The 22,890-nt window shown below is 32.4% G+C and overlaps 3 protein-coding genes and 2 pseudogenes across 7 annotated transcripts in view; 4 read left to right on the top strand and 1 right to left on the bottom strand.

The window, feature by feature from the left end:
- The window catches only part of LOC138338137 (ethylene-insensitive protein 2.2-like), a 31,282-nt gene extending 23,159 nt beyond the window's left edge, over window positions 1–8,123 (top strand). Inside the window, exons 2-7 of one of the 3 annotated variants that reach the window (XM_069288836.1) lie at window positions 3,755–4,273; window positions 4,515–4,593; window positions 4,685–4,795; window positions 4,919–5,131; window positions 6,415–6,595; window positions 6,687–8,123. In XM_069288836.1, coding sequence (XP_069144937.1) covers window positions 4,109–4,273; window positions 4,515–4,593; window positions 4,685–4,710 — 270 coding nt within the window. In that variant the 5' untranslated portion in view covers window positions 3,755–4,108 and the 3' untranslated portion in view covers window positions 4,711–4,795; window positions 4,919–5,131; window positions 6,415–6,595; window positions 6,687–8,123. Of the gene's footprint in view, window positions 1–3,555; window positions 4,274–4,514; window positions 4,594–4,684; window positions 4,796–4,918; window positions 5,132–6,414; window positions 6,596–6,686 lie in introns of those variants that run through there. The other 2 variants (XM_069288834.1, XM_069288835.1) reach the window with 2 other exon arrangements.
- Window positions 31–1,784, bottom strand: LOC112940016 (F-box/kelch-repeat protein At3g23880-like). Of its 3 annotated transcripts, none has more exons than XM_010327760.4 (3): window positions 1,529–1,784; window positions 1,423–1,460; window positions 31–1,292 (listed from the first exon to the last, which is right to left on the bottom strand). In XM_010327760.4, exons 1-3 carry the CDS (start codon window positions 1,749–1,751, stop codon window positions 186–188), a joined length of 1,368 nt encoding a protein of 455 aa, XP_010326062.2. In that variant the 5' UTR covers window positions 1,752–1,784; the 3' UTR covers window positions 31–185. The 3 variants fall into 3 exon arrangements, with proteins under 3 accessions (XP_010326062.2, XP_069144930.1, XP_069144929.1); XM_069288829.1 differs by having other exon boundaries at window positions 31–1,242; window positions 1,529–1,759; XM_069288828.1 differs by lacking the exon at window positions 1,423–1,460 and having other exon boundaries at window positions 1,529–1,759.
- LOC138338136 (UDP-glucuronic acid decarboxylase 1-like) lies at window positions 1,858–3,439 on the top strand. The gene is made up of 3 exons (XM_069288833.1): window positions 1,858–2,596; window positions 2,788–2,880; window positions 2,971–3,439. The coding sequence occupies exons 1-3, from the start codon at window positions 2,588–2,590 to the stop codon at window positions 3,175–3,177; spliced, it is 309 nt and encodes a 102-aa protein (XP_069144934.1). The 5' UTR covers window positions 1,858–2,587; the 3' UTR covers window positions 3,178–3,439.
- Window positions 7,869–8,739, top strand: LOC138338251 (ethylene-insensitive protein 2.1-like; annotated as a pseudogene).
- Window positions 8,740–17,813: 9,074 nt separating this feature from the next.
- On the top strand, window positions 17,814–22,497 carry LOC138338135 (acireductone dioxygenase 2-like; annotated as a pseudogene).
- Window positions 22,498–22,890: the final 393 nt, after the last annotated feature.

Raw genomic sequence — 22,890 nt, 5'->3', positions numbered from 1 at the left:
TTTTAGCAAAGAAATGGTGAGGACATGAAATAAATAAACTGACAGCTTTCATAAATAAATGCATTTGTTACATAATCTTCAACAGTAAGAAAACATAAATCCATTTGTTACATAATCTTCAACAGAAAGAAAACATAAATTCATTTGTTACATAATCTTCAACAGAAAGAAAACATATGTAAATACTAATAAGTAAGTGAAGTAGGTGAAATGAAGCTCTCTGCAAAAACAACTCCGCTCTTAGCAGTATCACATTCAGGGCATAAATCAAATGGTCTTGCACTTGTCGTGAAATTAGAACTAAAATATGTGAAACGCCGGAAGTGTAGTAACACTTGACAATCCGCAAACATATATAATGGTCGCGCTGATAGAAAAAGATCGGTACCTTTTATTTTAATAAAGTTAGTCCAAGATTCCCTCACACCATACTCCTTCATTATCCACAACTTAAAACTGCCTCTAGACTCAATAAGGTTATATGCAGAATAAAAGCAAAGCATTCCTCTCAATACTGAAACACCATGATCGACGAAGAAGTACAGGGGACATAGATAATACATTTGCTTCAATAACGGTACCTCTCCATACACCTCATTTGAAATATTTAACGAAACGATAGTATGATATCCAGAAGGTGACTTACCAAGCCAATGAAATGCTCCATGTAGAAACGCCAAATTATCAGTACCACAATCCCTAAAACCCTGAGGCCGCTCAATGTCAGTTGGATAACCAATTTTTCTCCAAGAAGGACTTTTTCGAGAGAGACATTCAACCGAAATATTGATACTATTTCTTCCATTGAGGTTAACTGCAACGATCTTATAGCCTTCACTAGTTGCATCATATTCCATGCCAAATACATAATACAGTAATGGAAATTCTGGATGGGGAAGTAGTATTGATTCTCTTGTGGACGGATTCCACAACAAAAGTTCTTCACAGAACTTTCTATAGCAAACACGAATAAGAACCAATCCATCACAAGAACAAAATAGTATAGCATCCACTGGATTGCAGCTTGTAGGCCCATCAAGCTTTTGTTTATCCTCAACTATCGATAAAGAACTAGTGTAGAAGTTATATGTCTCATTCTTATCAAGTAACCTTTCGGCAAAAAGAAGTTTTTGGTTATCCCTGTTATGAATATAATGTGTCCTCTTAAAGTAAGGATCGTCAATTAATGATTTCCACAATTTTGAAACACATTTGAACCGAAGAATAGAGCGCATAGGTAACCTGCAGAGGATGTCCATCATTATTTCGTCTTGGAAATGAATTGTTGGGACCTAGATTGGACAATACATGGGAGTATAGGAGTATATCAAAATGAAGAACAAATATTTAAAAACAAACAGAATGGTAGTTTTTTATGTTCAAATTGTATACAAATAAAAGTATATTGAAGTGAGAAGTGACCTTATGAATCTCCATCTGGTTATTTGAAGGGCTCTTCCCTGAAATTCAGCCATTAAATTAAAAATTCAAAACACACACATGGCAGAAAGAAAGAAATAGGGGATACCTTTGCAAATTTGATTCTTCTTCTTCTTCTTCTTGTGTTGGCATCTGGAAAGATTGAATTTTTTGATAGCTTCTTCTCCTCCATTGCTAATCTGATTAAACTTTTTTGTCCTGTTAATAATAAGATTAGCTTGTACTGTATCAAGAATGGACTTCTTGGCTTTTGTATGAGCTAAATTTACATGGGCCTGGCGACGATGGGAGCATGTACACTTCATAGTCATCGTCTCAAATTCTATGCTAGCAGCTAGGGTTTTATTTTTCTATTATATACACACACATACCAGGGTATATTGGTCATTTCACTCAGCTAGGGTTTCATATGAGAACTTGAAAGCCAAATAGTGTCAAACTCAGGATTTTCAATACATACGAGGACCTCGTATGTGTTGTCAGCAACTGTATTCTATTACCCCGTACTATCATTTAGTTTAACTTGAGCTTGTTTTGGTTATTCTAAAACCATGTTTGCAGGCCAACCAATGACAGTATATGGTGATGGAAAGCAAACTCCAAGTTTTCAATGAGTTAGTTCTCCTTTACCTATGGATGTTTTATTGGTTGAAGGTGTTAGTTTTCTTCAAGTGATTTGTTCGCTGTTGTTAGCCTTGACTGTGTTTTGAAAATCCTTCCAATCGGTTAGATGACAAATTACTGTACAAGTTGTAATTCATGTTATACAAGATAGAAAAATGTAAGTTCAGCTCTAGGAAAATTAAGAAAGAAAAAGTGAGATTTTGGTGCCTAAGGATATCCAGGCACACTGATCCCAGAAAATGGCATAGGTAACACAAAACCAAAATAATAGGCCAGCGATGTGATGGGAGTGAATGATAAAATGACCCAAGTTCGCCTGAGAAGGTTTGGCTTATCATGCATACTATAGGCTCAGTCAGTAGATACGACTCTATCATAGTTGGAGGCAGCAAAATGGGAATAAGATGGACCTAAAATCACGTCGAGGGCACTTGTCTCAACAGGATTATGAGCTATCAAAACTAATGTGGAATATGCCAAGTGAAGCACAAACCGGAAGAAGATAATTATTAAATAGAGCAGAATGAACAAGGTAGATTGATAGATTCATAGAGTCGATCCCACTAAGTTGTGACTAAAAAAGTTTGGTCGGTTGATTGATTTATGTTGTGCTATTGGAGAACTTACTAGTATAAACTTGATTGGTGTTTATATTAATAAGATATGCTTCTTTGTATTGAATTCTGAACATATTAAAGATAATTAACTTCATTTTGATGAAAGATTGATGGATTAGTGGCCCTCATGGAGAGTGAGCACGTTGGCCCTTTCAACTTGGGAAATCCAGGAGAATTCCCCATGTTGGAGCTTGCTGGGGTAAGCTATGATTATTTACGCACATGTGAAATGTACATGCAACATATACATCTAGTTTTGAGTGCTAAGATATGTTATGAAACAAAAAAGGTGGTCAAAGAAGTGATTGATCCCAGTGCCACTATTGGGTTCAAAGCCAACACCACGGATGATCCTCACAAGAGGAAACCTGATATTAGCAAAGCAAAGGAACTACTAAATTGGGAACCAAAATTCTCATTGCAAGAGGGGCTTCCTCTCATGGTCAATGATTTCCGCAATCGTATCTTAAATGAAGATGAAGGCAAAGGGAACTAAACAAGTATACCTATCAAGAAAAATTAGTATGTATAGCTCGAAACTTATTTTCATTGTTTATTACACTCGAAGTTGTTGTTTTTTTTTGTATCTTTTGTTGTAATAGCAGATGGATCGCCAAGCGATAAGCTACATCTATATGTGTTCTTTTCCATTTAAGTTTTTCCCATTCCACTTCTTGGAACTCCAACAATGTTTGGATTTGGCTTCTATTTTGGGCAAACTGCCCTATGATGTTATAAAGATCAAGTGTTTTTGGTAATGATGAAATCTCCACTTCAACTACTATATCGATAAGTGAAAAAGAAAAGGAATAGCACAACATCTTGTCATTGTACTAAAACGAGAGGTTGTTACATAATCTGCAACAGAAAGAAAACATATGTAAATACTAAGTAAGTGAAGTAGGTGAGATGAAGCTCTCTGCATAAACAATTCCTCGCTTAATAGTATCACATTCAGGGCATAAATCAAATGGTCTTCCAGTTGTCGTGAAATTAGAACTAAAATCTCCAAAACGTTGGAAGTGTAATCACACATCACAATCCACAAACATATATAATGGTCGGGCTGAAAGAAAAAGACTTCCATCTTTATAAGGCTCACTTGTCGAATTTCTTGTTCGGACTCTTAATAAATTGCTTTTGTAAAGTTCTTCATGTTCATTGTTTTTGGGTGCGAACTTGCTCAAAATTCTCCAGTGATCACGAGGGGCTTTAGTTCTACCCATGCTACATAGAAAACTTAGAACTTCACCGGTTGGATTGTAGTATTGAGCTTGTTCATGCCAAACGGGTTGCTAGCTGTAGTGCTAGTTTACTGCGATCTCTGGCTTGCTAACTATTTAAATCAAATTATGGATTCTGAAACTCCGTCTAGAGAATATAGGCAGCCCAGCATGGTTCAGTGAGTACTTCCTGCTTCTGTGCCAATGCTGCCGATTGCAGTTGGCTATGTTGATCCTGGGAAATGGGCTGCAATGGTTGATGGAGGAGCCCGATTTGGTCATGCCAGTACTCTTGTTCAATTTTGCTGTCATCTGTGCTGGTATCTGTCTGCTTGGATAGCCTTAGGTACAGACCAAGATCTGGCGCAGGTAGTGTTCTTTCATTGCAATTTAACTTTTGATTGTGTCTAAGTAGTGATGAATCTTAGTAAATCGAACATGCATGGACATTGATTCTCCTGCTCTTATATGTTTCATTTAGAACACCCATAGCAAGGACAGTTCTTCTTTTTTTTTGTGCTAACCTGGTGTTTGGGCCAGTTTATGCACATCTTATATTTTGTTTAACTGGTGATGTATAATAACTTCGTTGTCCTTGATGATGTCAAAGATTTGCAGTGAAGAATATGACAAAGTTACAAGCATATTCCTAGGAACTCAAGCTGAGGTTTCGATGATTGCTCACAATGGTAATTTTTCTATTTCATTTTGTGTATACTCTGGCTTCCGACATTATGACCTTTTCTAGCGCATCAACTTACGATCACTTGATTCTGATAGGTTTTGGGCACTGCACATGGGCTTAATGTTGTGTTTGGAATTGACCTGTTTAGCTGTGTGTTCCTGACTGCAACCAGTGCCATTTTCTTTCAACTGCTTGCTTCTCTCTTTGTAAGTCTTACTACTAACTATCCTTGTGTACTTTCTGTTATTGGCATCTTGAATTATCTCAGATTCTTGTCGTATAGTCCTAGTCTCTCATAAATAATAATGATTTTAAAACTATATGTCTAGGACAAGGGCAGTTCAAAATTGTTATGCATTGGCTGGGCAAGCTTTGTACTGCTCTCTTATGTTTTTCGAGTGGTCATAACTTAACCTGAAACTCCATTCTCCATTGGTGCTATGCTGAATAAGTTTAGTGGAGAGAGTGCATTTGCACTGATGAGTCTTCTTGGAGCAAGTATTATGCCTCACAATTTTTACCTCCATTCTTCTATTGTACAGGTGCCTCTCTGTCTATGTGTGTGTGTGTTGTGCATGTGCATGCATAAATATTGATCTGTGCTTGCAGGACGGAGGCATGCCTGTAACTTATAGAACAGTCTGTCACTGGACTGATTGTTAAGATAATTATTGGTATGCTAGATTGGGCCCTGATAACTCAAGGCTAAATGTTTTTTCAGTCTATTTTGTTGTTCCAGCCAGTCATTTGTGTGAATAGTTGTACTGCTTTCTTATATTCTGTAGCTCTTTAACTCTAGACTATCCATAGTCATGTGAGGTCCTCTCTAGATATATGGGTTGTGGCTGGTACCCAAGTCTTTAACTTGTACCATGTAATGGGGCTAGCTTATCTACTTATCTACTCTTTGCATCCTCTAGATGCCAGTAATAAAACAACTTCATCAGAAAAATGATTGGCCTGATAAATCTTTTACCCAACAGACTAGCAGACACTAGCCTAGCCCCTTAGTAACCAATATTGGCATGTATGCTTTGTTTTTCATGATGTTGATCGTGTGAATTCTGTTATTGCTTCCATCTTTTAATTGTCTGTCATGATTACTGAACTAACTGCTCATCCTTGGGACTTAAGTTGGCTTGGCCATGATCAGCTAAGTTGCGTAGGTTGACTCTTTAAAGAGATAAAATCTGTTGAACCAATCCGTGTTTCTGAAGCCTCTATTGTTAAGATTTTCGTGCTAGGGATCATAATTTTTGTGGTGGATGAGTTTATTTCTTCAGGAAAAAGGAAACCAAACTACAACAAAAAGAATGTTTTCTCACTTTTTCCTGTTTTAAGGGGGTGGGGTGTGGGGGAAGTGAGAAGGTTAAAGAGCATGTCGAAAATGAACTTGTGTGTCCTTTGCTTTTTCACCTGCACTATCTGTATTATATAATATCTTTGTGTATCCCTGAGCCGTAAGAGCCAATATTCACAGGGCAAGGGTGCTTAGGCATGATTACAACAGTCTAAAAGTGTAAAATATGTTCAGACATGCTCAAATCATTAATGATGTGTCTTCAACCTCCCTTGTGAAAAAAATGATGCGTCTTCGACATTGCCAGTGGATGTGGTTTTTTTTGTGTATTTCCCTGTTTCTGATGCATTTGTTTTTGGATATTGAAAAGACAGATTTTTAGAAATTTCCATGTTCCATGTTATTTGTATGGTTTCCATTAGTCTCATTAATTATCAGAGCTTAGAAATAATTTGCTACTTGTGTTTTTGAGTTCAATACTAGACTGTCTCGTCTTTACCTCTATATATAAATTCTTTTCTGCAGCAAGGTAAGGAATCAATGGAGCTTTCAAGGGGAGCTCTGTGTCAGGACCATTTTTTTGCCATTGTTTTCATAATCAGTGCCATTTTCCTGGTCAACATGAATTCAGCAGCCAATGTGTCTGTCTTATAGTACTGGCCTTTTGTTGCTGACATTTCCGGACACATTGTCATTGCTCGATTAGGTTAGATTAGAACAGCAAAAGATGGTTCTGTCTAAGCTAGGCGCCTCTTTGAACTAGAAATATTAATGCTTTTCATGAATTATTGACGCAGGTGTTCAGAAGCTCAGTAGCACCATTCACCATAATGCTGGTTACATTTATTTCCAATCAAGTTACACCACTAACTCGGGATCTTGGTAGACCAGCAGTTGTGCATGACTTATTTGGAATGGCATCCCAGGCTGGCTTCATTATGTGACGATCAGAGTTATTTTCATTGTCCCAGCCCTTTATTGTGCATGGAATTCAGGAGCTGATAGCCTATATCAGTTACTAATATTAACACAGGTTGTGGTGGCTCTTGTGCTTCCATCTTCTGTCATACCCCTGTCCAGATTTGCTTCTTCCAAATCAATTATATTGGTGTTCTTATCTCTTGGCACATTTATCGGCTTACTTGGCCTAAAGATTATATTTGTCATAGAGATGATATTTAGAAATAGTGATTGGATTAATAATTTAAAGTGGAGTATCGGGAGTAGTGTGTCTACTCCATATGTTTTTCTCCTTATTGCAGCCTCTTTATCTCTTTGTCTGATGCTGTAATTAGCAGTAACTCCACTGAAATCTGCAAGTTCCAGGTTCGATGCTCAGGCATTTCTGCAAACGCCTATGCCTGAGTCATCAACTTGGTGTGTAATACTATGTTTGGTCTAGTAGAAGGGTCCTCCCAAAAGCAAGAAGGTGCATTTCATGTGAAAAAATCCTTGGTAAGCCATCCAGATTTATCAACTAAAGTTTAATCCTGATCAACTCTTGCCAGAAAGAATCACTCTTGGATTTTGAAAAGGTCCATCATTTGGCTACTATTGATGAGGGTAAATCTGAAACAACATTCTCAGCTCCTGCTGTTGGTCATCCTGAGGTATCTGTATCAGCAGGAGCAAGTTCCGGTGTGAAAAGTGTTTGTAATGAGCTGTCTGGTGTTGTATCTGTGGATACCAGTGTCTTCAATACTGAATCCGTGGATGTCGTAGAGAAGACTATTCGAATTGAAGGGGACATGGAAAATGACAGGGATGATGGAGATTCGTGGGAGGAGCCTTAAAAGGCAATCAGAGAGAACACTCAATCTTTTATTTCTGATGATCCAGGGTCATACCAAAGTCTAAGTGGAAAACTAGAGGACACTGGGAATGATACGGGAAGTCTATCAAGATTAGCAGGTGTTGATTGTGCAGCCTAGGAGGCAGTTATCAGAAGTTCTAAATGAGTTTTGGTGGCAGCTTTATGCATGGCCACAGCAGAAGCGAAGTCCAAGAAGCTGGATATAATACTTGGTCTGGACTCAAAGGTGAATCCAAAACCTGCCCTTCCATCACTAAAAGTGGAAAGCAGTGTGTATATTCCATCGGGGAGTGCAAGGATACCAGAGTTTCGGATCAACTCGCATATGTACTCCCCCAAGCAGCAACTTGCGTCAAGCATTGTGGACTATGCTTATAGAGTCCCAAAGGAGCCATCTTCAGCATCTTCTATGTGGTCTAACCATATGAAATTAGTAGGTGCATACGCGCAAACAACAGCAACATACTTGACTCAGGGGAGAGGTGCTATTCTAGTATGCAGATTCCAGCGACTTCTGCTGGCTATGATCAGCAACCGTCCACTGTGCATGGATATCAGATTACTGCTTACCTTAATCAACTTGCGATAGAAAAAGGATCTGATTAGTTAAATGGGCAACTGGAGTTACCATCTCCTCGTTCTGTATCATCACTGATATCAAACTATGCCGAACCATTGTCTCGTGCTTCAGGGCAAAAACCTCAGAGTGGAGTCAGTAGTTGGGCACCACCTGGTTTTGGAAATGTCCCTGTAGCCCTAAATAATTTGATGCAGCCCAATAACACTTCTGTCGACCTTAGCTCTACTGAAACTGCTGAAAGCATGGCTGGCTCAGCCAACTCTAAGAATTACTACAGCTTGCCTGATATCTCAGTGTGCGATGTTCCTCGCCAAGATTCTAAGTCTCAGATGGGAGAGCTCAATGGTACAATTCCATGGGATTTGGACAACCTGGTGGTCGATCTACATACGAGCAAGCCTATATGAGTGGTTCACTTAGGGCAGGTGGTCCTCAGAGGTATGAAATATTCTCCTAAAGTCTGCAGAGATGCGTTCTCCTTGCAGTACAGCTCCAATTCAGGGACTGGATCTCTGTGGTCTTGACAGCCTTTTGAGCAATTTGGTGTAGCTGGTAAGCCAGATGTTGGTAGCGGCGATCATGGAAATGTGCAGAGTTCATCTGCTCAATAGAGTACATCTACGGTTAACTTGGAAGCTAAGCTGCTTGAGTCTTTCAGAAGTTGTACTGTGAAAATGCACGACTGCAGCAATGCTCTTAGAGATGATCAAAGACGCAGAGACAACAAATTTCCTGTCGAAAGGGAAGCACGGCAGCAGTAGATTTAGCCTTTCCTAAAGGAAAAGAGAACCTGGCATCCGTCCTCAAGCGCTATAAACCAGTAGGGGTGGCTGGTGTTCTAGGCACGCAAGGTAATGCTGTCACCCCTTTCGTCTTGTAATGCTCTTTTCTCAGTTCATTCATAGCAAATGACTGGTGAGATCACCATTGTTCTTAGTTTCTGTGTATTTGAATTTTTGCAGCTTATTCACCCCTTGCACCTCAATCTGTATAAATAGGATAAAATGTTGTAACGAGGTTACTGTAAAACTAATGAAAAGATGTTATGAGACATGTACTTCTCTTCCTTTTTCTTTCCATAGTGCTATCTATGTTGAACCAATGAAAACAACATCTAGCTCTGAATTACTTTTAATATCGAAAAGCCGTTATTTATTATTACTGAATTACTTTTAATATCAAAAGGTTGATGTATTTCTGAGGGTCTATGTGGGACTATATGCGGTATGTGTTGTTGTATTGTATATTACTACTTCCTTTTTTTATGTGGTGGGACTGTTAGTTGTAGTTTGCACTTAGTTGCCATATAAGTGTAGAATAATAGAGGAAAATTCATCTTTTTTGTGGTCTCATGATTTGCATCGAGAAATTTATTATCTCATAATTTTGTATGATTTGGTAAAAATATATTCAGAAATAAATTGTGATAGCACTATACAATGTTTGGTGAGTGATTATTGTCTATAATTTGTGAGTTATTATTTGTGACAATCAATATTTATTGTAACATAATATATATCATATCATATATTAGTATAAGCATGAAGCTCTCAACTTAAAAGTTGGATTACTATTTTGCCCTTATTTTATCTTTAAACTATATCATCATATATATATATATATATATATATATATATATATATATATATATTATTATTATTATAAGCATGAAGCTCTCAACTTAAAAGTTGAATTACTATTATGCCCTTATTTTATCTCTAAACTAAATAAATATTAATATATAATTAATTTAATATTAGATAAAAAATTTTATTTAAAATTTTATTTGTGTGATCTTTTAGTGTTATTTGCTTTTGATTCTTCTTTCTTAATATTAGATTTTGATGTATTCTTTGAATATCAACTTTTTTATTGGTTTTATGGTATTTGATATGCTTAGCCTCATTATGGTTTCAATCTAGACTAGAAGAGGTTTACACAGTTATTATTTTATTTTTGTGTGGTCTTGTTCATATGTTGTATCATTGAATGTTTCTTTATATTTATTTTTTGACTATTTTTAGTAATTTTGAAATGTATTCTCGAGGTATTGCTCAATTTTATACGTTATGTGATAGTTTTCTATTTTTTATCTTGGGATTTCAATTTTTGTTGGTTCTTTGATGAACTTTTTCATCCTTTAAGAAATGTAGTTATTACTGTCAACACATAGTATAGGATCATACAGACATTAACTTTCAGAAAGTCATCGTAGTAATGTCACTTTTATGGTTACAATTAAAATAATATGGTTGAACCTCGCTTTTATGGGACCAATTAAATTGAAAAGTCATGCATATATATAATACAAGTTTATGTAATACAAATGACCAGTGAATATATATATGGTTCTCATATCTATATTTGATAATAGGGTAATATTACTTGACGTTTCAATTAATTCACAAAATTTGGGGTATACATGTCACCCTTCATTGTTTCAAGTTTATGATTATTTTTCTAAAAAATCTACTTTATGCCTCATTTATATATTTTATACTTGTATCATTTAAAAAAAATGAAATATTAATTAATAGGGTACACGTGCGTTGCACGTGAGCAAAGACTAGTATTGTTATAAGTAGGAACTCTTCAAGTCCAAAGTTGAATTACGAAAATGCCAATACAAATTTTTATTAACAATTTTGTTCTACATTAAAAATTAAAAAAAAATAAATAAAAATTAACAGAAAACCATTCATTTTCTACGTTGAATTTGAATGTAGAAATTGTTTCATCTTCCCATAATTATTAAATGTTTGAATTACTTAGTTATCTCCGATATTTATTTCAATTTTAATGTTTTGTCTCTTTCATCTTCCATGTAGTAATAGTTTTTTCATATTCTTTACAAAAATTTATAAATTTGCATAGAAAAATATATACATAGATCAATCAAAATAATGACTCAAACATCTGATTTCTTGACAAAAAACAATGTTAGAAAAGCAATCATAAGACAATTTTATATAATTGTTTCTTCAAGCATATATAATTGTCCTTTTCCTTCACTTCTCAGTAATCCTTTTAGATTTGGAAACCTTTTCATAAGTATCTATTTTGATGCCGAATCGATCCTTTCCCTAGCAAGTCGTTCCAGGTATGAGAAAGTTGGTGCAAAAAATATTATGCTTCTTTGGGTTTTGATAATTGTATGAAACTTTATTTGGGTATTAGAAATATGTTGGTTGTACTCCCATAATTTATGTATTGATATATGTCAATTATTTTTGGGTTTATATGATACTTCTTTTAGGATGGGTTGTAATAATAATTGTGTCCTATACATTTTTACTAATATTCCTTGCAATTGTCTTGCTGAAAATTCCTTCATTTTTTCCTTTTGTATAAATTAATCATTTATTTTTTTCGCTATGTATATTTTGATAAATAGGTTTGTTGAGTTGCAACTATTTTGGTCTTTTAATATGTTAATCTCTTGAATTATATGTCACGAGTTCTCTTTTTTGTAATTCTGCTTCTTCAATAGAGAAGATGTGGATTAAATTATGAATTAGAAATTTTTTATAGTAGTGTTTCATATGCTTTTAAATATGTAGTGCGAAGGATGATGGCTCAAAAATTGTATTCAGAAAATTATACGATAAAGTAAAGTCATAAGTTTTACATCGACTTTGTTGTTTATGTGATATAAATAATTAATAAATAAGAGTAAACAAAATAATTAATAAATAAGATTAAAATTTCAATAAGTGAAGCAAATTGTTGTTGATACTCTTCTCTTAAACGTGCAACGCACATTTCTAAGAACTAGTATATATATATATATCAATCAAAATCAATATATATATATATATATATGAGGACCATAGACAAGGTGATGTGGAACCTCTCTATGGCCTCCATTCTTTTTTTTTTCTCTCTTTTTTGATATTTTCTCTTCTTTTTTTTCATAAAATAATTTGTTTATTAATCAAAAAAATTCAAGCATATTTATTATTGTAATTATATATAATGAATTACAAAAAAACCTCCATCTATTGATATTCTCACTTAAATAACATGTCTTTTCAACTTCCTTCTAACTATTTCTATGGCTTATCCAATCTATAAATATCTATCATCTATAGAGATATTGAATGTTCACTTTCATTTTTTCATTCTTTCTTTTTTGTAGTATAGGTTTTTTATTTTATTTTCTTCGTCTTTTTATTCATCAATCATGTACATAATGAAAAGAAGACATAGAAAAGATGATGACACAATATGACCCTCACTTTGATGAAGATCATAGATATATTCTTCAAAGATTCATCACATTATTTGGTATAAGTTTAACAAAATGAAGAAGGAAGCATAATTATCTTGGAGATTCCGGAAGATAGAGTCATAGTAGTATAAAAGTTTGAATGATTTTCAAACATTTTGAAAATTCATTGTTGTATTATTTTGATTCCAATTAATATTATTTTATTCTCTTTTATTTTATTTCTTTGATTTGAACAAAAAAATGAGTACTCTATTCATTGTTGTTGTCGTTGAAGATGAAAAGATGCACATTTTTTATTATTTATATATACGCCAATTAATAGCTAGTTAATATTTCAAATTTTGCCATGATTGAATAAAAGTATATTACCTATGGTACATTTCTTTTATATCTACTGGATATTGTTGCCCCTAAAAATATATGATGTGGTCTATCATATTAGTAATGAATCACAAAATAAATGAATAAATTTTATTTTTAGTATTAAATTTTTATAATAATATTTTATGAATGAGCACACCCGATATAATTTTGTAACAATACATTACATTGTTTTAAACATATAAAGTTGACATATTTTTAATGTGAATGAATAACACATGACAATATTAATAACTAATAAACTCGTATATATATATATATATATATATAAAATAAAATTGTAAATAATAAAACTAATTTTGAGTAGAACACTTTCATTATTGTAATTTGTTATTTATCACGCTTTATGTTTCTTCATTAGTTAAAACCTTTATTTTTTCATTTTATCCTAAAAATAAATGGGTGAGGGGAGAAACTAATCCTACAAAAATAATTAGAACTTTAAATTTATCATTCCCTAAAATTAATCTCATTAATTTTCCCTTCTTAAACTAAGAAATATGTATCTCTTTATCTTCATAATTTATATTTTTATAATTTCTATAACTCCTTATAACCTCCAAAATTTAAATGTGTAAACTTATATATATATATATTTTGTTTGTTAATATATATATATATATATATATATATATATATATATATATATATATATATAGAGAGAGAGAGAGAGAGAGAGAGAGAGGACCATGAATTAGAATGGAGATTAAAGAATAGAAAATTTAAAAAATATTAAAATTAAATTTTTAAATAACTTGGTTAAGACCATGCAATACAATGTCAAAAGTTTTCAATTTGTGTTGCAACTTATTCCTTAAAAAAAAAAAAAAAAAAAAACATGATAGAAAATATTTTTTTGCCAAAATCAAAAATAACAATTGAAAAAAAAAAAAGACTTGTAATTTAATGAACCAATACTATGACTTGTGTTTTTATTATTTTATTTATTGTTTTTTATCCCACTTTTAATTGTTTTTTACGCTTTATTTTATATGAATTGAAATAAGTAATTGAAAATAAAATTTAATGAGTGAAAATATTGATCCCATAATTGATGATGTTGCAAACTTTTGAGTCAAAACTGTTCTTTTTTGCCTTGGTTTACTTGTACGTATATTGCACTCCACATATATATTTTATATTAAATATTTATATTCTTTATACTATCAAAAACATATTTTTATAACTCTTTTGAAGTATATTAAAATATAATTATCAAATCAAAATAAATAGAATTGTGAATATAAATATTTAATATATATTTTATGTAATTTAAAAATAGGACAAATATTTATTTATGGATTTGATAAATTAATTTATTTTTTGTTAAATACGTATATTTTGAAAATTTTAATTAAATATTGAATACAAATGAATAAATAAGTTGATTCAATTTTTAATATATTAAAAAAAATCACAAAATTTAGTACTATATAAAAACTTTATGTTAAATTTTAAATTATATTTTAATATACTTAGTTATGAATATATATCTCACGTCGGGTGTTTATGTATTAGTTTTATAGAGAAAAAGGTGTAATAATTGATTTGAAAATGCAAGGAGTACATTTGAAATCAAAACGTATTATCAAAGTATTCAATTCAACTAACCTTCCATTCTATTAATCACTATATAATATGTGAAGAGCTTATTATCTATCAAATATTTTTATATAGTTAAAATGAATCTCTCTCTCTCTCTCTCTCTCTCTCTCTCTCTATATATATATATATATATATATATATATATAGTAAGCGAGTTAATACAAAAATCATGTTCTCATTCGAAGTTGAACATATCGAGACTTAATAATCAGTAGCATAACGTTTTTATTACTTTCTAAAAAGTCGTATTAACGAGTGCAACATAACATTTATCTTTTGATATAATTGCAACTAAAAAAATCTAAAATATCTATTGATATGATATATGCAAAAACCATACAAATCTAAATTGTATATTTAAAAAAAGAACAAGAACGATTGAAAAATAAAATATTTAAAGAAGTTTTATCATATCAATATGACAAAGAATAATAAGACATGTAGATGTGTTTCATTAGCATTTTCAGTCACTTCACAACATAACTTTTAGATACTCAAGAAAAAAAGGTACACCATTGTAATAGATTATAGATGTTAAATTTGTTAAGCTTCATTTCAATTGTCATCTCAAATGATCTTCATAATTAATATATAATTAAAAAAGTATAGTGATAATATTATGTTTGGGCATACTGAGAATATATAATTAATTAAAAAAGTAATTCTTTAACATTTATTTCAAAGACCGCGCGAAACGGCTAAATTCCCTAGTTTTAAATATGCTTAGGCCGGAACTAATTTACCTCATTTTTTTGCTGAATAATTCTAACATATGAATAATTGCTCAAAAATTTTGAGTAATGGTAAATTACTAAATTTGTTTACCTATTGAGTGAAATATTCATTGATATTTGCAATCATAGTATGTTGTATGAGTATAGGATTAATATTTCGGGACAATCTTATTAAATCTTTTTTCTATTTTTTCTATTTGAATTTGATTGATCGAATCAAATATATATACTCCACTATTTTTCGTCAAAAAGTATATATTTTATGTATACCATGCATAGATATATAAGAAAATATATTTTTTGATTATTATTTTAATGATCAATTATTTGTTTCCTTTTTAAAAAAGGAAAATTGTATATAATAGCAAACTAATAACCTAAAATAAATGGAGTAGCTAGGGTTTGATTTAATTGTGCTCCATAACAAACGTTTGCAAAAAATTGTCAGGAGCCTCTCTCCCAAATATCTCGCTTGCCACTCTCCTCCAATCTCTCGCTCGCTTCCTCACTTTTTATACAAACACAAGTGTATAAAAATTGTTTCTAATTGTATAAAGCAGAGAAAATTGTATAAATACATATATTTTTGTTCTCCTCTCCCCCCCTCTTCCAGATCTCGCTCGCCACTCTCCCAAATCTCGCTCGCCACCCTCGCCTTTCTCACTTATACAAACAGAAATGAAATGTATAAATTGCGTTTCTGTTTGTATAAAGCGTGAGAAAATTATATATACACATACAAGTACATATATTTTCGTCCCATACACTTATAATTATACAATAAAAATATTTACCTGCCCAATTTCTTTTGTCTTTCTCGCTTTCTCGTTTTATACAATTCGATTCAGTTGTATATTCCTTGTCAAGTCTCTTTTGTCTCTCTCTTTCTCGTTTTATACAAATTCAAAATTGTATATAATCGTTCTATATACTTATAATAATACAATTCGTTTCATACACTTCGTTTTTATACAGTTCTCTGCCAAAGTGTCTTTCTCTTGTTTTATACACTTCATTTTATACAATTTGCTTCAACTGTATATGTATAGGAATTATACAGTTTCTATGTTTGATATGGAGCGCAATTATGCAAACTTTGCTATAGTATACAAATATGAATTTTTTATTTTCTATAGATGAAAGTTACCCATTGAAGAAAGGTACTAGAAAGAATACATCCACTTGATTAGTTTTTTTTTTTTTTCCTCATTTAGTGATACTGTGATACTCTAATTTATGAATGGGCGATATAATATGATGAGTAAAAAATGTAATGGGCCAATGTTAGCTAGTTCTTGAGCTTATGTCCTCTAAAAATGTGTTTTGAACAAATTTTCATGCCTATTAAACGAAATTTATTTAAAAATTGCATATGTTATTTGATTGATTGATATGTTTTTAATTGTTATCGTATGTATCGTAATGAATGAGGTTATCATTTTGAAGATTTGAAATTAAAAGCCGAATTAATTAAGTTCCAAGCATGAAGAATAATAACTCAATTTGTTTTAATAAATATTACTAGTACAAAAACATAAATCTCATGTGTGATAAAAGTGGTAATGACATTGTCAACTACTTTAGGTCAATGTAAATTTTGATAGATTGCAAAGAGAAACATTCAGTTGAAATATGATTATACAATTGCAATTCAATTTTTTAAAATCAATAAAATTTTATGGAACTTGGACCAAAAAGGAAAAAACTAATTGAATATGAAAGATGTTTCAAACTTAAATTTGTCAAGATCTTGAATATATTTTATTAGTTGTTAATAACATAATATAATACATCAACAACCCTTAAACCTTGCATATTTGAACTACGACTTATTTCAATTGGGCATCTGTAGCATATTCCTATTAGATACTATCAATTCAAATTTTAATTTGTGTTCATAAATTTCCATCACGATGTATAGAAGTGAATCGCTTAAAAATATTAGCCTAAGCATTTCTTTTTATCATTTTTTTAATAAAAATATTCAATGAAGATCTTAGTACTAATAATATAAAAAAATAGGAGTATTTGGCATTGAACATGTATGGTGTTAAAAAATACTCCCTCAGTCCCTATTTACTTGTTCATATTTTCTCATTTATATGTTCATATTTTCTCATTTATATGTTCATATTTACTTGTCTATTTTGACAAATCAAAAAAAGATAAAAAAAATCTATTATACCTCACTTAAACTTCTTGAAATTTTTTAACTTTTAGTTCATTCTTTTCGAAACCATATTTAATAAGAATAAAATTGTAATTTCATTATGTTAATTATTATTATCTTAATGTGTGCATTTTCTAAAGTAAACAACTAAATAGGAATAGAAGGAGTGATAAATAAATAAAAAACAAAAATAAAAATAAAATATGTATGGTGTTGTCATTAGGATAAAATACTTATGAGATTTCCAGTATTCCCTTCCTGCCTACTATTTCACACACCAAATGACGAAAACACCCTTAATTTCATCTACCCTCAATTTGGTGAATTCATTTAACCTGGACACATCACAGATTTTCGATGAATAAACAAAAAGGTTAATTTAGTCCTTTTACAAGTCATCCGCAAGAAAAACGTGAGACCCAGATTTAAGGAGGGTTCTATTATTTTCTCCGTCTTATTTATAACATTTTTTTTAGCTCAATTGAGAAAAAAAAAAAAAACAAAAATGGGTTCCATTGCAAAGGTATGTAAATTTACTTTGATTTTCAATTTTTATATTATGAATTTTCGTTAAGTTTTTCTTTGTGGGTATTGATTTTTATTGTATTTGTTTTTCCTGGGAAGTAATTTGATCTGCTTTTGAATTGAATTTTCGTTTTCTATGATAGTTTTAAGTTTTTGGGTGTTGTTTAATTTTTTATGATGTATATTAAAGTTCCGATCTTTACTGGTAAATTAGATTTGTTATAGAAGTATAAGATTGATTGGTAGTTTGATTTTTGGATTGTGTAAAGGGTTTGGTTGTGTACTGTTTGAAGTTTTTGCTTATTTGTTACGCATATTAAATATATTCGTTTTTTTTTGTTTGTGCATACCCATAATAAAGGTAGGATTTTGCAAGTTGGGTTGTATTTTCTTTGCTTAATTTTGATTTTTTTGGATTCTGTAAAGGGTTTGATCAGTTTTGTTTTCTATTTGGATTTTGTATCATGTTTGATATACCCAACTTAGCCTTAGTTAATGATTTTTTAAGTTCCCTTTTTCTATTTTACGATAACATAGCTAGTGTAGTCCGACAAAGTGAGGATAGAGTGTACGCAGGCGCATACGTTACCCCTACCTTAGAGGTAGAGAGGTTGTTTTGACCCTTGACTCAAGGAAAAGCTTTTGTTTTTCCATTTTATGAAATATTTTATGGTACTCAAGTTGTCTGACTTGCAATTGTTTATTCTGTGGACAAAAAGGTTATAGTTTGCTAGGTATATATTGTGCTTATGGATAGACATAGACGATGTTGCTATTGGGGTAGGAGGTGTTTTCAACGGAGCAAATCTGGAGTTGACGCGACTCAAGGGGTTTAGTTTTTTTGTAATAGATGTGAAATAACCATAAACAAATCAAATGATTAAACCTAAAGAACGCCTGAAAACTACACCTACTTTCTAGGAAGAGTGATATGATTAGGTAATTACACAAACGTTGAATCAAAAATCAAACTAATTACACAAACTTTGAATCAAAAACCGACGTGTAACGGCTTTCCTCGACCTCTGTACTCAAGGAGTTTTGTTTAATTGCTAAAAATTAACAGTGTGACTATAGGAAATTTGAGAACTACTCTTATCATATATTTTATTGTAAGGATAAACAATGTTGACTACGGGAAAGTTGAAAGCTATTCCATTATCTATTTTATTGTAAAAATAAACAATCTTGACTATAGGAAAGTTGATAAGTATTCTTTTTTATATTTTATTGTACTGATGGAAGTCATTATGGATCAGTAAAGGAGTTCTGGTTTTAGGAGATAGATAAACAAAGCAAAATTAGATGTACTTCCATGAAGAAGTTAATGGAAGTGGATCAATTCATGAACGAGATGGATTTTGTAATAAGATGCGCGTAATTAGAAAATTAATCCCAAAGAATTTGTTATTTTTCATAATATAGTTGTTTTTAGCAATGACTGTAATGTCCATGAAATCACTTCAGTGCATAATGGGGATATTGGCTATATAATTTTAAAATATTATCTATTTTTGGATCGATTTCTATTGTATTTGTTGCAAACCCCTTTACAGAATATAGACAACTTTTGCAGTGAAAACTGAAATCTGCCCTGCTTAAAGCTGAGCCATCCAAGTAAAATGTCGCAACAGACACTAATAAAATGATACAAGTTCTGGACAAAAGGGGTTTGTAAATTTATGGTTATAGGAGGGTTGGCAGAACAAAATTGGCTTGTCGTGGTTCTATTGATACTTGTATTGTCCTATTACTTGATCATTTGGTTGTTGCCTTGGGTGAAGCTATGGTATCTTAAAATGATGATCTTCCCTGTCCATACAAGAGAGTGAAATGTGAATTTATTCAACTCAAACTGGGGAGAAAGTGCTAAATAAGAGCCCAGCAGGGCTTAGTTCATGAGGCAAAGGTTGATGAGGGAGTTGTGGCTTATGTCACAAGTTCGAGCCTTAAGCCATGCGAATTAAGCTTGGTATTTAAGTGGATCAGGTACAGGGACAGGCCCATTATCCCCGAGTTTCAGGGCTGCGGTTGGTCGTAAGTATTCGCCCCAGAGCACCACTACCTTTCCCTCTCTTTGAGGCATTAATATGAGGTCTCATACCACTAGAGACACTACAATGAGGTGGCCTTGCAGAGTACAAACCTTGGAAATATTATGATGATTGATAACTTCAAATGAACTTTCTGATTGTTAATTTTACTTCGGCTTTTGTTTGATGCTATTTTTTCTCCGCTAGATGTTTTGGATTTTTCAGAATAAGCATTCAAGAAGTATAACCTTGAAGAACCTGAAAGCCTATCTCATATGAAAGTCTGAACTTGAATAGAGCACTGACGCCCAATCTGAAGGACATGATAATTTTTTTGCTCAGTAGAAGTAATGGTTGTGGTTTTGCATTTATTCTAATAGAGTTAGCTCCTCCCGAGTTTCGTCAGTGAAGAACTTGTAATACTTTTTTAGAATGGACACCAAAAACGAAAAACAAAATGCATCAAAACATTCTTAGGCAATCTTATTTAAATGGAGAACAAAGATTAGTTGGGTTTACACTTGCCAAATTTTTCCTTGCCAAATTTTTCTGGTTCAGGGTTAGGGTCGGGAAGCTTAACTGTATACTTTTACTTTCACGATGTTACTATCAAGACATGTGGTTATACCTTTTGGGCTTTTTGTTTGACATGTTAATCGTATATGATTTGTTACTTTGTTGGAGTTACTTGGCCCCCTACATTTGCTAAGAAAAGAATGATTATAATGCTGTTTTTGAATGAATCCTTACACATAAAAACAAAGTGTAGAAATTTAGATTACCACAAAATTGGTGAGTTGGAGAAGGAAATGGAGAATCATTCACATGTTGTTTTTGTTTTGTCAATTCCTGCAGGATCCAAGAGAGGATGTCATACAGGCATGGTACATGGATGACAGCGATGAGGACCAGAGGCTTCCTCATCACCGTGAGCCAAAGGAATTTGTGTCTCTTGACAAGCTGGCTGGTAACTATCAGGCTAAACATTATATATATAAAAATTATCTATGCGGAATAGAAAATCCCCTTTCACCTCCCACACAAAAAGCAATCGCTATTTTCTGGCAGTTTGTCTTCCCTTTAAACTACCTGATAAATTTTGGGATTCTGGGAATAAGGATCTCCTCATTTGTAAATTCTGGTTAAGTAGGTAAATTACTTTTCAATTGGTACTGATAATCTAATTTGTTGTTAACTCTCTTGGTATTTTGGTGTTAGAAATTGAATAGGTGAATATCTTTTGAATGTAGCCATTGGTGGATGAGAATCCCACATTGATAGTTTTATCATTTCTCCAAATTCTAATGTTGTCACTTGTCCCTAATCATATGATGAACAAGGAATAAAGTAATGAACCAAGTGCGTTTACAACTTATAAGTTGATTGCTGGATGTGTCCTGCCTTTGTATTCCCTTCTTAATTACTTTGTCAAAATTTCAGAACTTGGAGTGCTCAGCTGGAGACTTGACGCTGACAATTATGAGACTGATGAGGAGTTGAAGAAAATTCGGAAGATCGTGGATATTCATACATTGTATGTTAAAGTTACAAATTGAGACCTTTCATCAGTAATATAGACACAAGTTGGTCCCTTTTTTATTATTTATTTGTACTGAAGTTTTATGGGTTCATATTTACTTCAGGATTTCTGTGAGGTTTGCCCTGAGAAACTACCAAATTACGAGGAGAAAATCAAGAACTTTTTTGAAGAACACCTGCACACTGATGAGGAGATCCGTTACGCTGTTGCAGGAAGTGGTAAGATTGCACTTTATGATTGGATTTTGCTATTCCACCTTCCTACTACTGTTGCTAAATAAATACTTCTGGGTGTAGGTGATTTTGATGTCCGCGATGTGAACGAGAGCTGGATTCGCGTCTGGGTAAAGAAAGGTGGAATGATCGTCCTTCCTGCTGGAATCTAATACCACTTCACGCTTGATTCAAGCAACTATATTAAGGTACTTTGTAAGAGCGAGCATACATGAAAAATGTAGTTGATGCTGTAATATTTTCATCGTTGCCTCCTTTTGGAGACTCATTTTTTACACTTGTGCTCGATTGCACTTCTTGCACAGTATATTTGATTAGAGTAATGGTTTGTGTAGGCAATGCGTCTCTTTGTTGGTGACCCAATTTGGACTCCATACAATCGTCCACATGATCATCTCCCCGCAAGGTTTATCTCTAGACCCTCACTATACTATCTAGTCATTTGTTTTAGTTTGGATAACAGATACGATCTTTGAGCGTGGAAGTTAATGAACGTCTTTTTACATGCAGGCAAGAATATGTTGAGACGTTTGTCAACGCAGATGGCGCTGGTCGTGCTGTTAATGCTGCTGCTTAAATCAACTATAGGAGAGGAACTCGAAATCATACTAGATTGTAATAAATATTACCATTTGGTGGCTTTGCTGTTCTTGATGTGTGCCTTACTCAGCATGTTTAATGTTGTATTCTGGCACTAAATAAATCACCCCTTATGGGAGATCGATTGTTTATATGCAAGTGGAAATTTATTATGTGATTTTAAGTGCTTTGTTCTTGTCAAGTAATCCAATATTTCCTATTTCTGCTTGTAATTTAGTTGCAATTTCATTTTTTTTGTTGGTTGTATGTGTTTGTTATGGAGGAAAATAATTTTTCCCTGTTCGATTGGTAAGTTTTTTTGATTTTTTTTTTTTGTTGAGGAAAACTAATTCCTCAATGTGGTAGGAAAAATAAGTTTCACAATAACGTTCGTTCCTCCATTATTAATTGTGCCTCTTAACACTTTATCTTCACTCTACCTCATGTACTCCGTTCCCACTATTCGTATTTCTAATAATATTAGCTTAGATTATATACAAATATTTGTAAGATATATATATTTTGCCTATGCTTAATACAAAAAGAAATTAAGATGAAACTCTTTTTATTTACAAAA

The sequence above is a fragment of the Solanum lycopersicum genome, chromosome 9 (genome assembly GCF_036512215.1).
Source record: "Solanum lycopersicum chromosome 9, SLM_r2.1".
In the NCBI taxonomy this organism is placed as follows: Eukaryota; Viridiplantae; Streptophyta; class Magnoliopsida; order Solanales; family Solanaceae; genus Solanum; species Solanum lycopersicum.
The sequence above is the reverse complement of the archived record's forward strand: the minus strand, read 5'-3'. Positions and strand labels throughout refer to the sequence as shown.